The sequence below is a fragment of the Manis javanica genome, chromosome 12, assembly GCF_040802235.1.
Source record: "Manis javanica isolate MJ-LG chromosome 12, MJ_LKY, whole genome shotgun sequence".
Lineage (NCBI taxonomy): Eukaryota > Metazoa > Chordata > Mammalia > Pholidota > Manidae > Manis > Manis javanica.
Window position 1 is genome coordinate 65,355,310 of NC_133167.1, and position 14,376 is coordinate 65,369,685.

Below are 14,376 nucleotides of genomic sequence, written 5' to 3' on the forward strand. Positions count from 1 at the left end.
GGCATCCCTGTCTTGTTCCCGATCTCAGAGGAAAAGCTTTCAGCTTCTCACCGTTCAGTATGATGTTGGCTGTGGGTTTTTCATATATGGCCTTTATTATGTTGAGGTACTTGCCCTCTATACCCATTTTGTTGAGATTTTTTATCATGAATGGATGTTGAATTTTGTCAAATGCTTTTTCAGCATCTATGGAGATGATCATGTGGTTTTTGTCCTTTCTGTTGATGTGGTGGATGATGTTGATGGATTTTCAAATGTTGTACCATCCTTGCATCCCTGGGATGAATCCCAATGGGTCATGGTGTATGATCCATTTGATGTATTTTTTAATTCAGTTTGCTAATATTTTGTTGAGTATTTTTGCATCTACATTCATCAGGGTTATTGGTCTGTAGTTTTCTTTTTTGGAGGGGTCTTTGCCTGGTTTTGGTATTAGGGTGATGTTGGCTTCATAGAATGAGTTTGGGAGTATTCTCTCTTCTTCTATCTTTTGGAAAACTTTAAGGAGAATGGGTATTATGTCTTCTCTGTATATCTGATAAAATTCCGAGTAAATCCATCTGGCCCTGGGGGTTTTGTTCTTTGGTAGTTTTTTTATTACAGCTTCAATTTCGTTGCTGGTAAGTGAGTGGTCTGTTTAGATATTCTGTTTCTTTCTGGGTCAGTCTTGGAAGGTTGTATTTTTCTAGGAAGTTGTCTATTTCTCCTAGGTTTTCCAGCTTGTTAGCATATAGGTTTTCATAGTATTCTCTAATAATTTCTTGTATTTCTGTGGGGTCCATAGTGATTTTTCCTTTCTTGTTTCTGATTCTGTTGATGTGTGTTTACCCTCTTTTTCTCTTAATAAGTCTTGCCCGAGGCTAATCTATTTTGTTTATTCTCTTAAAGAACAAGCTCTTGGATTCACTGATTTTTTCTATTGTTTTATACTGCTCAATTTTATTTATTTATTTTCTGATCTTTATTATGTCCCTCCTTCTGCTGACCTTAGGCCTCATTTGTTCTCCTTTTTCCAATTTCCATAATTGTGATGTTAGACTATTCATTTGGGATTGTTCTTCCTTCTTTAAATATGCCTGGATTGCTATATACTTTCCTCTTAAGACTGCTTTTGCTGCGTCCCACAGAAGTTGGGGCTTTGTGTTGTTGTTGTCGTTTGTTTCCATATATTGCTGGATCTCCATTTTAATTTGGTTGTTGATCCATTGATTATTTAGAATCATGTTGTTAAGCCTCCATGTGTTTGTGGGCCTTTTTGTTTTCTTTGTACAATTTATTTCTAGTTTTATACCTTTGTGGTCTGAAAAGTTGGTTGGTAGGATGTCAATCTTTTTGAATTTACTGAGGCTCTTTTTGTGGCCTAGTATGTGGTCTATTCTGGAGAATGTTCCATGTGGACTTGAGAAGAATGTGTATCCTGTTGCTTTTTGATGTAGAGTTCTATAGATGTCTATTAGGTCCATCTCTTCTAGTGTGTTGTTCAGTGCCTCTGTGTCCTTACTTATTTTCTGTCTTGTGGATCTGTCCTTTGGAGTGAGGGGTGTGTTGAAGTCTCCCCAAATGAATGCATTGCATTCTATTTCCTCCTTTAATTCTGTTAGTATTTGTTTCACATATGTTGGTTCTCCTGTGTTGGATATATATTTATAATGGTTATATCCTCTTGTTGGATTGACCCCTTTATCATTATATAATGTCCTTCTTTATCTCTGTGACTTTCTTTGTTTTGAAATCTATTTTGTCTGATACTAGTATTGCAACACCTGCTTTTTTCTCCCTGTTGTTTGCATGAAATATCTTTTTCCATCCCTTGACTTTTAGTCTGTGCATGTCTTTGGGTTTGAGGTGAGTCTCTTGTAAGCAGCATATAGATGGGTCTTGCTTTTTTATCCATCTATTACTCTGTGTCTTTTGATTGGTGCATTCAGTCCATTTACATTTAGAGTGATTATTGAAAGATATGTACTTATTGCCATTGCAGGCTTTAAGTTTGTGGTTACCAAAGGTTCAAGGTTAGCTTCTTTGCTATCTTACTGTGTAACTTAACTCGCTTATTGAGCTATTATAAACACTGTCTGATGATTCTTTATTTCTCTCCCTTCTTATTCCTCCTCCTGCATTCTTCATATGTTGGGTGTTTTGTTCTGTGCTCTTTTTAGGAGTGCTCCCATCTAGAGCAGTCCCTCTAAGATACCCTGTAGAGGTGGTTTGTGGAAGGCAAATTTCCTCAACTTTTGCTTGTCTTGGAATTGTTTAATCCCTCCTTCATATTTAAATTATAATCGTGCTGGATACAGTATTCTTGGTTCAAGGCCCTTCTGTTTCATTGCATTAAATATATCATGCCATTCTCTTCTGGCCTGTAAGGTTTCTGTTGAGAAGTCTGATGATAGCCTGATGGGTTTTCCTTTGTAGGTGACCGTTTTTGTCTCTCTGGCTGCCTTTAATACTCTGTCCTTGTCTTTGATCTTTGCCATTTTAATTATTATGTATCTTGGTGTTGCCACCCTTGGGTTCCTTGTCATGGGAGTTCTGTGTGTTTCTGTGGTCTGAGAGGCCATTTTCTCCCCCAGTTTAGGGAAGTTCTCAGCAATTATTTCTTCAAAGATACTTTGTATCCCTTTTTCTCTCTCTTCTTCTCTGGTACTCCTATAATGTGAATATTGTTCCATTTTGATTGGTTACACAGTTCTATTAATATTCTTATTCCTGGAGATCCTTTTATCTCTCTCTGCATCAGCTTGTCTGTGTTCCTGTTCTCTGATTTCTAGTCCATTAATGGTCTCTTGCATCTCTTCCATTCTGCTTTGAAGTCCTTCCAGAAATTGTTTTATTTCTGTATTCTCCCTCCTTAGTTCTTGCATATTTCTCTTCAAGTCCATCAGCATGGTTATGACTTTTGTTTTGAATTCTTTATCAGGAAGATTGGCTAAATCTATCTCCCCAGATTCCCTCTCAGGGGAGGATGTGGAAGATGTCTGGTGTAGTCTGGTCTGGATCCAATTTTTCTGTCTTTTCATGTTGATAGATGCAGTGGTATGCTGTTTGCTCATCTGTCAGCTGGGAGAACCAAGACCCTTTCCACTTGCTCCTGGCCTTTCTTTACTGGGACAACGGTGACTCCTAGCAGCTTGTGTTGGGCAGTTGCCTGTAGACTGGGTCTCTGTATCTTGCCCGGCCGGTATGGAGGAAGCTCCCTTGCTATGGGTGTGGCCAGCCTCAGGCAGGTGCTCTGCTATGGTGCGGCCGTGCTGGAGGGGGAACGGATGGGGGGCTGTTTATCATCGTGAGGGGCCTTAGAGCTGCTGCCCAGGATGTTAGGGTTCCCAGAGTTCCCCGAGATTCCCAGCTGCTGGGCTAAGTGTCCCAGGATGCTTCCGTCCAGCCATGGGGTCCCTGTCCCTTTAAGACTTTCAAAAAGCACTTGCTTTTCTTTGTCCCCAGGAACAGCTGCGGGGACCCGCTCACAGGTCTTACTGTCCCATTTCCCTAGTTTCCAGCACCCCACACATGCACTGTGTGTCTGCACTCTGGTGCACATGGCTAGGGCTGGGTGTTCAGCAGTCCTGGGCTCCCTCTCCCTCCCTGCTCCGACTCCTCTCCTCCCGCTGGGAGCTGGGGTGAGGTGCACTCTGGTCCCTCCGGGCTGTGGCTTGTATCTTACCCCCTTCATGAGGCGCTGGGTTCTTGCAGGTGTGGATGTGGTCTGGCTGTTGTCCTGTATCCAGTGATCTCTCTTTTAGGAAGAGTTGTATTTGTTGTATTTTCAAAAGTATGTATGTTTTTGGGAGGAGATTTCCACTGCTCTACTCACACCGCCATCTTGGCTCCACCTCATGAGGAAGAAAATTTTTGCCTGCTGGTCCTAAAGGGAAGAAAGAGAAATTCTTCTATATGCTTAGAAACTTTGAGGACTTCCTTATTTGAATTTATTTAAATTCTCTAACTTAGGTTATTTTCTGCAGAATGGTGTGTTAGACAAATTATGTTCAATGCAATGTAGACTTTCTAGATATTGTAAAGTATTACACACCAGAACTTTATGTTGAATGTCTGATGATGAATAAATTGACTCTCTTAAGTCAAAAATGATAGGGCAGGTAAACAAGAACAGATGGATTTTTCTAGATTATTTATGGATTACACAAATCATGAATTGGCATTGGGACATTTCATTGTCCTAAGGTATTGCATGTTTTGTGAAATTATAAAAACATTCAGATGGCCTGTGATTGCAGTATGATTACAGTTTTACTTTGTGACAGAGGAAATAATAAGCTCTGGGCATATATTCTGAACTGGAGATTATTTATTTTAAGCAGATCGCAAAGATGATGTTCTATTATTTAAAATGATGGTTAGTTTGCATATTGAAATGTGACCCCTCCAACTGGTAACTACTTTGTTTTCACAGTGACCATCTGATGTTCTGGTCTGACTGGGGCCGTCACCCTCATATCGAGCGAGCCAGCATGGATGGCAGTGAGCGCACTGTCATTGTCCAGGACAAGATTTACTGGCCCAATGGCTTAACTATTGACTATGCCAACAGACTGATTTACTTTATGGATGCCTACCTTGATTACATAGACTTGTGTAATTATGATGGACACCATCGGAGGCAGGTGATAGCCAGTGATTTGGTAAGTTGGACATGGGGAAAACTAAACTGAATCCACACTATTGGCTTAGTAGAAAGCAGATATAAAGCAAGAAAACTAAGAAATTAATTTTTGGGTCATAGACATTATAAGCTTAATCCAGAAAATAGCAGTAGTGAGGGCCAATCCATCTTCTACTACTAACAGGAACTAAATATTTTTACTCTTGTTCATGGTCAGATTGTGCCATGTAGGGGAAGGATTAATGGTGAGTGTGATTTAGTTGGTTTGTAGATGCTAATTTGTTGCTTCAATACCTGTAAAAACTGTGTTAGGCAAAAATTAATACTTTAATTATGCTTCTTAATTAAATCCTAGCCTGTTATGTATTTTGTATTTTTATTCAGGAAATTCTGGTGAATTTTATTTCACAAGTTAAATGGTAAAGTACAGAAAATATGTATTTTACCAAAGAGCTGTTGTTGACATCTATGTAGACTGTCACTGGTTATAATTCTGTGACTTGAGAAGACTCTGAGAGGGCCTCCTACCTTCAGGAAATATGCGTCTAAGCTGTGTCAGGTCTGTGTGGATCTGTGAGCATCAGAACAAGATGGAGGAAATAGCCCTGGCTCAGGAGTGGTGATAATAGGGTGGGAGCTAAGGCTTGGGAGTAAGGGATGGGGAACTTGTAACTAGATCCAGAAGTCAGTTTACTTTCTGCACTTCAGTTTTTTTTTCAATTTTTGAAATGGATGCTCAGTGTAATTACCAGAGTAAAAATGAAGATGAAATGATATACACATGTGAAAGGATATTTATAGGTTAAGCAGTATATTTTTTGTCTGCCTCTTGAGCAATAATTTCCCTATGTTTTTATTAAATAATTAAATGCTAAAGGAAATCAGCTTCTTGAGCAGACACACTTTTCTACTTTGTCCACCTTGTTTTTATTTTTGGGTGAAGTCACGTTGCTCTCTTTGGCATCACAGATGCTGCGGCATCCCTATGCCCTGACTCTCTTTGAGGATTCCATGTACTGGACTGACTATGCTACTCACCGTGTCATGCAAGCCAACAAGTGGCACGGGGGAAACCAGTCAGTCATAATATATAATGTTCATCAGCCCCTTGGGATTGTTGCAGTTCATCCTGTGAAACACCCAAACTGTAAGTGATACAGAGAGACATGCTGCCTGGGAATCACTTGGAAAACACTATATCCACCTTATATAATAAAACTACTTATTATATCACTTGGGAATGCTAAATGCAAAGTGTTGCAGACCCATGTTTTTTTTTATCTTTAACAAGCTTTTAATGTATTTTTTTTGTCTAGAAACATATTCTTTGCAAAAATACTTTAAAGTTACAGACATTTACAATTTACAAGTGAAAATCTTTTACCTTCCATAAATCATCAGTCCAGCAGTTCAGTATATATTCCTCCAGATTTTTTCTTTACATGCATTTATTAAAATACACAAGTTATTTTCATGCAGAAATGACATCACAGCCTCCCTACAAGTTATGCACCTTGCCTTTTATTTTTCTCAGCTAAATGTTTCAGGGATCTTTCCATGCCTGACTAATTGATCTGTCTTATCATTTTAGTGGTTCATAGTATTCCTTTGAATATATGTAACAAGCAGCTAGTATTGATCTTTTAATTCTTCCACAAATAGTCACTTTAATTAGACCTTGGTTAGGTCTAATTAATATGTGAGATCCGGGATCCATCAGATCTCCCAGCCCCACCCTAACTACCCTATATTCTTTTTTTTTATTATGGTATCATTGATATATACTCTTATGAAGGTTTCACATGAAAAAAATGTGGCCACTACATTCACCCATATTATTGAGTCCTTCCCATACTCTATTGCAGTCACTGTCCATCAGCATAGTAAGACTCCACTTACCTTCTCTGTGCTACACTTTCTCCCCGTAACCCTCCCCACACCATGTGTACTAATCATAATGCCCCTCAATCCCCTTCTCCCTCCCTCCCCACCACCCTCCCACGTCTCACCCCTTTGGTAACCACTAGTCCCTTCTTGACGTCTGTGAGTCTGCTGCTGTTTTGTTCCTTTTGTTTTGCTTCATTGTTATACTCCACAAATGAGTGAAATCATTTGGTACTTGTTTTTCTCTGCCTGACTTATTTCGCTGAGCATAATATCCTCTAGCTCCATCCATATTGTTGTGATTGGTAGGATTTGTTTCTTTCTTATGGCTGAATAGTATTCCATTATGTATATGTACCACATCTTCTTTATCCATTCATCTACTGATGGGCAACTAGGTTGCTTCCATATCTTGGCTATTGTAAATAGTGCTGCAATAAACATAGGGGTGCATGTGTATTTTGAATCTGGAGCTTGTTTTCTTTGGATAAATTCCTAGGAGTGGAATTCCTGGGTCAAATGGTATTTCTATTTTTAGTTTTTGAGGAACCTCCATATTGCTTTCCACAATGGTTGAACTAGTTTACATTCCCATGAGCAGTGTAGGAGGGTTCCCCTTTCTCTGCATCCTCACCAGCATTTGTTGTTCTTAGTCTTTTCGATGTTGGCCATCCTAACTGGTGTGAGGTGATATCTCACTGTGGTTTTAATTTGCATATACTGATAATCAGCAATGTGGAGCATCTTTTCATGTGCCTGTTGGACATCTGAATTTCTTCTTTGGAGAATTGTCTGTTCATATCCTCTGTCCATTTTTTAATAGGATTATTTGCTTTTTGGGTGTGGAGGCCTGTGAGTTCTTTATACATTTTGGATGTTAACCTCTTGTCGGATCTGTCATTTACAAATATATTCTCCCATATTGTAGGATGCCTTTTTGTTCTACTGATAGTGTCATTTGCTGTACAGAAGCTTTTTAGATTGATGTAGTCCTATTTATTCATTTTTGCTTTTGTTTCCCTTGCCTGAGGAGATGCGTTCAGGAAAAAGTTGCTCATGTTTATATTCAAGAGATTTTCCCCTATGTTTTCTTCTAAGTTTTATGGTTTCATGACTTAAATTCAGGTATTTGATCCATTTCATGTTTATTTTTGTGTAATGGGGATAGACAGTAATCCAGTTTCATTCTCTTATATGTAGCCATACAGTTTAGCCAACACCAGTTGTTGAAGAGGCTGTCATTTCCCCATTGTATGTCCATGGCTCCTTTGTCATACATTAATTGACCATACATGTGTGGGTTTGTATTTGGACTCTCTAGTCTGTTCCATTGGTCTATGGGTCTGTTCTTGCACCAGTACCAAATTGTCTTGATTACTGTGGCTTTGTAGTAGAACTTGAAGTCAGGGAGCACAATCCCCCCAGCTTTATTCTTCCTTCTCAGGATTGCTTTGGCTATTTGGGGTCTTTTATGGTTCCATATGAATTTCAGAACTATTTGCACTAGTTTGTTGAAGAATGCTGTTGGTATCTTGATAGAGATCGCATTGAATCTGTAGATAGCTTTAGCCAGGATGGATGTTTTGACAATATTAATTCTTCCTATCCATGAGCATGGGATGTATTTCCATTTATTGGTATCTTCTTTAATTTCTCTCATGAGTGTCTTGTAGTTTTCAGGGTATAGGTCTTTCACTTCCTTAGTTAGGTTCATTCCTTGGTATTTGTTGGATACCCATTTGTTTGGGCAATAAATTTTCTTTTCCTCTTTACTAACCATTACTTTTATTTACCATGGTAAATGCAAATCTTGTATGTAACTGCAGCAGGTCTGAACTCATGCTATTTTGTTCAGACTGCAGCCTATGTGGCTTTCCTACAGGTCTCAGGTCCCTGAGGACAAAGGCAGCAGAGACTTGGCAGCTCCTCAGAGTCTTTTATTGCTGCCACTCTGTGGTATGAAGCAGCTTACTTTTAGGACTCATTTACTTCTGTGCCATTGCCCAGTAAGTGCTGTGCTGCAGCCACCCTAGGTCATCCTAGAGTTTGTCGTGTGGGTGGCTAGGTGATTTAAAAATTTGGCCTTGGCAATATTCTTTCTGGTGAGAAGAGGGAATAAGTCACTTAATCTCTCTTCAGAGTCCTGCAATGGACCCTTCAGGACCTGTCCCCATCTTATCTCCCTAATCTCTTCTCACACTTATTCTTGCCATGTTGGACCTCATTGGATATATTTGGTGCAGAAGCCTACCAGGCTATTTCCCCCTTCTGGACTTTTGCATTAGCTCTTCCCTATGCTTGAAGATGTCTGTAAGAGTTGCTCCTTCATGTCATTGAGGATTTTTTCAAATAGTTCCTGGTGGCCCTTGATTACTCTATCTAAAGTAGCCTGCCTCTTTCATAATCCTTTTGCTTTTTCTTCTCACTTCTGAAATCAGACAGTTTATGAGTTTAGGTCTGTCTCCCTTTGTTAAAATATCTGTGTCATGTTTACAGTATTCCCAGTGCTTAGAATGGTACATAGTGGAGGCTTAACAGTTTTTGAGTGAATGCATGCATTAATGACTCTCACAAGGCATATGTGCTGAGAGCATATAAGATCTAGACAGCATCCTGTGAGCCTGGATGCACACAGGATCCTTTTTTTTTGTTTTTTGTTTTTCAAGAACAAGAGACACACACAGATGTCATCAATAGAAAAAGATAAGATTATTATCTAAGTAAAACTTGACAACTGTGGGTGAATGTCAGGGTCATAGAGGGAACACACACCTTGGTTTCATTTGGTGTAAAAAGATGTCTTTTAGGTCAGGCAAGGAGACACCTATTATTTAGCATCATATTTCTATTGCTAAGCTCTGGATTCAATGGCTGTTTGTAATCCCATTACAAACTGCTGTGATCTGTGATCTTAGGCAAATCACCTGTTCCTTTTATGCTTCTCATGAATTTTCTGACTGAAAGCATGATGCTAGGGAAGGGCAAAGTAGCTCAGTGAAAAAACCCAAACCAACAGAGTTAATGTGTTTCTGTCTCCAAATTCTGGGGGTCTCTGGGTGGACAATAACAGCATGACTTTGTCTATGCTTAAAAATTTATTTACATTGAGAAATAATTGACATATAACAATTGTGTTAGTTTTAGGTATACAACATAATGATTTGCTATATATATATATGTGTGTGTGTGTAGTGAAATGATCACTACAGTAAGTTTAGTGAACATCCATTACCATGACTAGTTACAAAAGCTTTTTTGCATGATGATAACTTTAAAGGTTTACTCTTTTAGCACCTTTCAAATATAAAATACATATTGTTAGCTATATTCATCATGCTGTACATTACACCACCAAGACTTATTTACCTTGTAAATGGAAGTTTGTACCTTTTGTCTCACTTTCACCCATTTCACCTACCCTCCTACCTGTTGCTTCTGGTAATCACCTATCTGTTCTCTCTGTGAGTTTGTTTTTCTTTTAGATTTCACATATAAGGGCAATCATACAGTATTTTTCTTTCCCTGACTTATTTCACTTAGCAAAGTGTCCTCAAGGCCCATCCATGCTGTTGCAAATGGCAGGCTTTTCTTCCTTTTTGTGGTTCATTAATACGCCATTGTCTATACACCTGACATCTTTATCCATTCTTTCTGTGCACCTTAATGTGGGAAGTTTTCCATTCACCAGTGTTTTCTTCTCTTCTCTTCTCCTTTTACTGCAGCCACAAACTCATGTGCCTTTTCGTCCTGCAGCCATCTATGCCTGCTTTCTACACAGAACCCTGGGCGTTGCTCCTGTGCTTGTCCTTCAGGGTGGAGTCTCTCTCACGACTCTGTGACTTGCTCAAGAGGTACAGTATGCCCTTTAAGTGTCCCTGACGGTGGATTTTGCCACAGTTTGTGCAAAGCACTGTGAGCTTTAAGCCACTTGCTAATAAAATATTTGCTGTGCCCCTTTGATTCAGCAGCCTTTGGTGGAGTGTGTGCTATATGTGGTGATTTAATTGAGCATCTCAGTTATAATATAGTGTCTGCATATGGAGCTAATATTATGTATGCATGTGATTCAAAGTTCTTAAACCTCACATTTTCTCTTGCCTGGTTATAGTTAGACATGCTATAATAATGGAAGTCTCAAATTCTGCCCTTAAGAAGAAAAATTCTTGACCTTTGTGTATGACTTCATTTTTCAGGTTCCTTATCTCATTTTTATTCAATATTCATCTCATATAACAATAATGAGTGTTCTAGCCTACATCTTTTGACTCCAATTTCAGTACCTTTACTATGACTCTCTGATACCTTAAAAAGGAAAGTTTCTTGGTATGAAATATTTTAAGTGATTATTTGAGCAATTTAATCTTCATCTAATCCTAGGTGTTTTACTGGGTTGATTGAAGAGTATTAGAAGAGTAGTGGAGTGTTATAATAAATACTTCAGGGATTAATAAAAGAAGGAAAACAGGTAGTCAATCCACAAAAGAAATTTCTTCTGGTGTATGTACTTGATGTTCAATAAACTATTACAAAATCCTTCATCTTTGTTTAAAAGTATCAAAAGTTAATCTAAATTCAAGTTTCTTTAATTTCCCAGTGAGGAGGAGTGAATGTGTCTTGATACTGATAAAAATGGCTGTAGACAATTTAAAATTAAGTGTTTAATGATAGAATTCTTAAATTAAGAGAAAAGAATCCTAATCCAGTGGAAAATTTGTTTTTCAAGTGGAAAGTAGATTCTGAATCCAGGAAATTTATGGTGTTTACAGGTTATGCAGATGTAGGCTTACTGAAAATAGAATTCCATTAGCCTGTAATATTTTGCAATAATACCTTCATGATGAGAGATTTTAATTATTTGTAATGCTTACAAAGGGATTGGCATTTGCCATTTTTCTTCATGAACTTATTATGCACCTAATCCTTGTTGACAGTGTTTAATTTAGTGTGTCCTCAGAGTCTTTCACCAGAAGATTAAGCTGGGTTATGGATATATTGGATACAAAGCATTCTTTCACCACACAGATTGTGGAACTGTGTATTGAGGATTGGTGTAATCAATATTACCATTCTGACAGTGATTGACAAATGTTAAGTCTAAATAGTACCCTCTGTTGTTTCACAAATAATTCCACCAGTGGTTTTTCCATGGGCTGACTTTACTGAGGTGAAACCTTTTCAGCATTTCCCAATGTGTTTCTGAACAGCAGTTGGGTAACCAATTGTCAATATATGTTAACTAAAAAAAAGTCACAGATCGTTTCAACAAAAAGCTTAGAAGACTCATTTACATGAAAATATATTACTTGCTTTACATGTTTAATAGTCTCTCAAACAGTGTTTACTAAGAGTCCAGAGTTTGTTTAGAAGTGCTTTTCTGATAAGGTTTAAGTGAAAAAATAGATACTGTCTATATCAGCCATGTAAAATATGCATTAAAAAAATCTGGAAGACAACACATACAAGTAGTGGTTATAGTTAGGTAGGGGAAATATGGGATATTTCTATTTTTTTCCTAATTTTATGTTATAAAATATTGAAGTAAGAACTTTATCTGTATGCAATTTTTTAGAAACTTTAGAAATTCTTTAGAAAATATGTCCTCTACTATGCCAAAAATAAATAAACAAACAAACAAAACTCCAACCAAAATATCTCTCCATCACCCCTAAAATAAACAATCTCAAATTCCAAATAGGTTTCCGAGTCAGTCTGAGGGACACAGACCATTGTTTTAGTGATTTTGTGCAAAATATGAAAACTCTCCTTGCCCATGTTCTTGGAAAGGTTGAAGTGTTGGTCAGTTTGTGCAGGGTCCACCTCAAGGAGGTCCTAGGTTTAGGCCAACAGTTAAATGTTGCCCTTTGATTACAGCATAAATTTCCCATTCTTGGCTGTTCTTTTCACTTCTCTGCTCTGCTACCACTAATCTTAAGGGACCATAACATGAAAAATAAAAATGAAGAAATGATATTTCAATTCGAAAGACTGAGACATACTAACCTAGGACAGCTTAAATATCACATCCTCCTGAACTCATTTCCACCTGACCTAGGTGTTTCTGTGCTAATCCTTCTTGGCCATTCTCATTCGGAATCATCAAGGCTGGATGATAACCTTGTTTTGCCCTCTTGATTCCAAATTCTGTGAGGATAAAACCTCCACCTGATTGGTCAACATATGCTTGTTGCTTATGGCACATAGTGGTGCTCAATAAATGCTAAGCGAATGACAAACCCTTCAGTATCCTCTTTTGCTCCTTCTCCTGCCCTATGTCTTTTATCCATCTGCTCCTTCGTAGGTGTAGAACATCTTAAAATCACCCCTTTATTCTTTCCTACAGAATACTTTTCCTGCACCCTCCCTGTGCCATCTGTCTCTGTGGTCACTTCCTTTCTAGCGCAGCTCTGGCCCTGGCCTTCACTTTGGCTTCCACACGTTCAGCCAGTGCCACATTAAATGGCACCTGTCCTCTGGCCCTGGTGCACTGCCTGCTGGGGTTCATGGTGCTAAGCGTTCTTCAGCACACCAGCAGTGATCAGATAAACAGCCTGAGATATGCCCCCAGGGAGGAGCAAAGGCCAAAGGAAGAGGAGAGCTGGACAGTGCTTGAGGGAAGAGCTCCTCCAAGGAATGAGGAAGACTTGTTTGATAGATGAGAAATGCAAAGTTTTTTAGGCCTTAAACAGTTTTTTAGTTGGGAATTCCTCCAACTAAGCAAAAAGAACAGTGTCAAGTTTTGAGTAAGTAAAATTTAAAATTTCCCTTGTGAAATTGGGAACAATACTTCTTATTTTTACTGAAACAATGAGCATTTACAACATATAATCAGTAAATAATTAAATATCATTTCAATATAATTTGAAGGCACATCTGAAACTCATAATACAGCTTTCATTCTTTTATTATCGCAGTTAAATCAGATGAATTGAGTGGTAGCTTGATATTCAGTAAGTAGTGCCTGATCTGTACTTTTTGCAAAGTAGTCATTGAGAACATAGGTTCTGGAGTCCAAGAGACCTGGCTGTGTGATCTTGGTTAAATTACTTAATTTCTTTGTACCTCATTTAAAAGTTGGGAGGTGGGGGCATATAACTAACAAACAGGGTAGTGAGGCTTCAGGGAGATGAATTAGGTAAAATAGTATTTGCCAAGTGCATACAGTGTGGCACAAAGTCTCAAAATATGGGGGTGATATGGCTACTGCAGTTGTTCAGAGAGGCAATGTCAAGCAATCAAGAGAGGGGGAGCTGTGAGTCAGCCCCTTATTGCATGTTTCCTGCAGAAGTCACATAGTCCCTCCAAGTCTCATTGGCCTCAGTGGAAAACAACTTTGCAGGCTTGTTGTGAAAGACTAAATGCTATATATTACAGAACTTCATAAAATATAAAGAATTCATAGTTGCAAAATTTACTTTAATTTGTATTAGGTTGTTGTTTCTCAGTAATAGAAATGCCAAGAATAAGGAAAAGCTAGTGAGATTTGAAAATAAGTAAAGAAAAAGGTGTCAGAATAATCCTGCTGAAGATGAAAAATTTCTCAGATTATCAAAATAATGAAAACATCATTTTTAGCCCATAAAAATTATGCAATGATTAATCATTTTATATTTTAATCTTAATATGTGATATATCTTATATATGTGTCTTAATAACACAAAACTCACATTCCAAAGATTTTCATTTTTCAGAGAGGAATTATAAAGTAAAACCCCACTCTTCAATGTCATCAATTTAGGTTTTTTTTGATAAGCTAGGATAAAGGTTATCTTCAAAGACTGTCTTTGAAAAATGACCTCTTATTATCTATTAAGAAGGCTAAGTGAACCGATAGTTTGAATAAAATATTACATTGATATTTAAGGTGTAAT

At 38.0% G+C, this 14,376-nt stretch overlaps 1 protein-coding gene across 2 annotated transcripts in view; it reads left to right on the forward strand.

Annotated features, from left to right (window-relative positions):
• LRP2 (LDL receptor related protein 2) overlaps nucleotides 1-14,376 on the forward strand; it is a 246,494-nt gene that overhangs the window by 110,762 nt on the left and 121,356 nt on the right. For both annotated transcript variants that reach the window (XM_036995040.2, XM_073218732.1), the window contains exons 29-31: nucleotides 4,415-4,643; nucleotides 5,594-5,771; nucleotides 10,231-10,359. In XM_036995040.2, coding sequence (XP_036850935.2) covers nucleotides 4,415-4,643; nucleotides 5,594-5,771; nucleotides 10,231-10,359 — 536 coding nt within the window. The remainder of the gene's footprint in view (nucleotides 1-4,414; nucleotides 4,644-5,593; nucleotides 5,772-10,230; nucleotides 10,360-14,376) is intronic.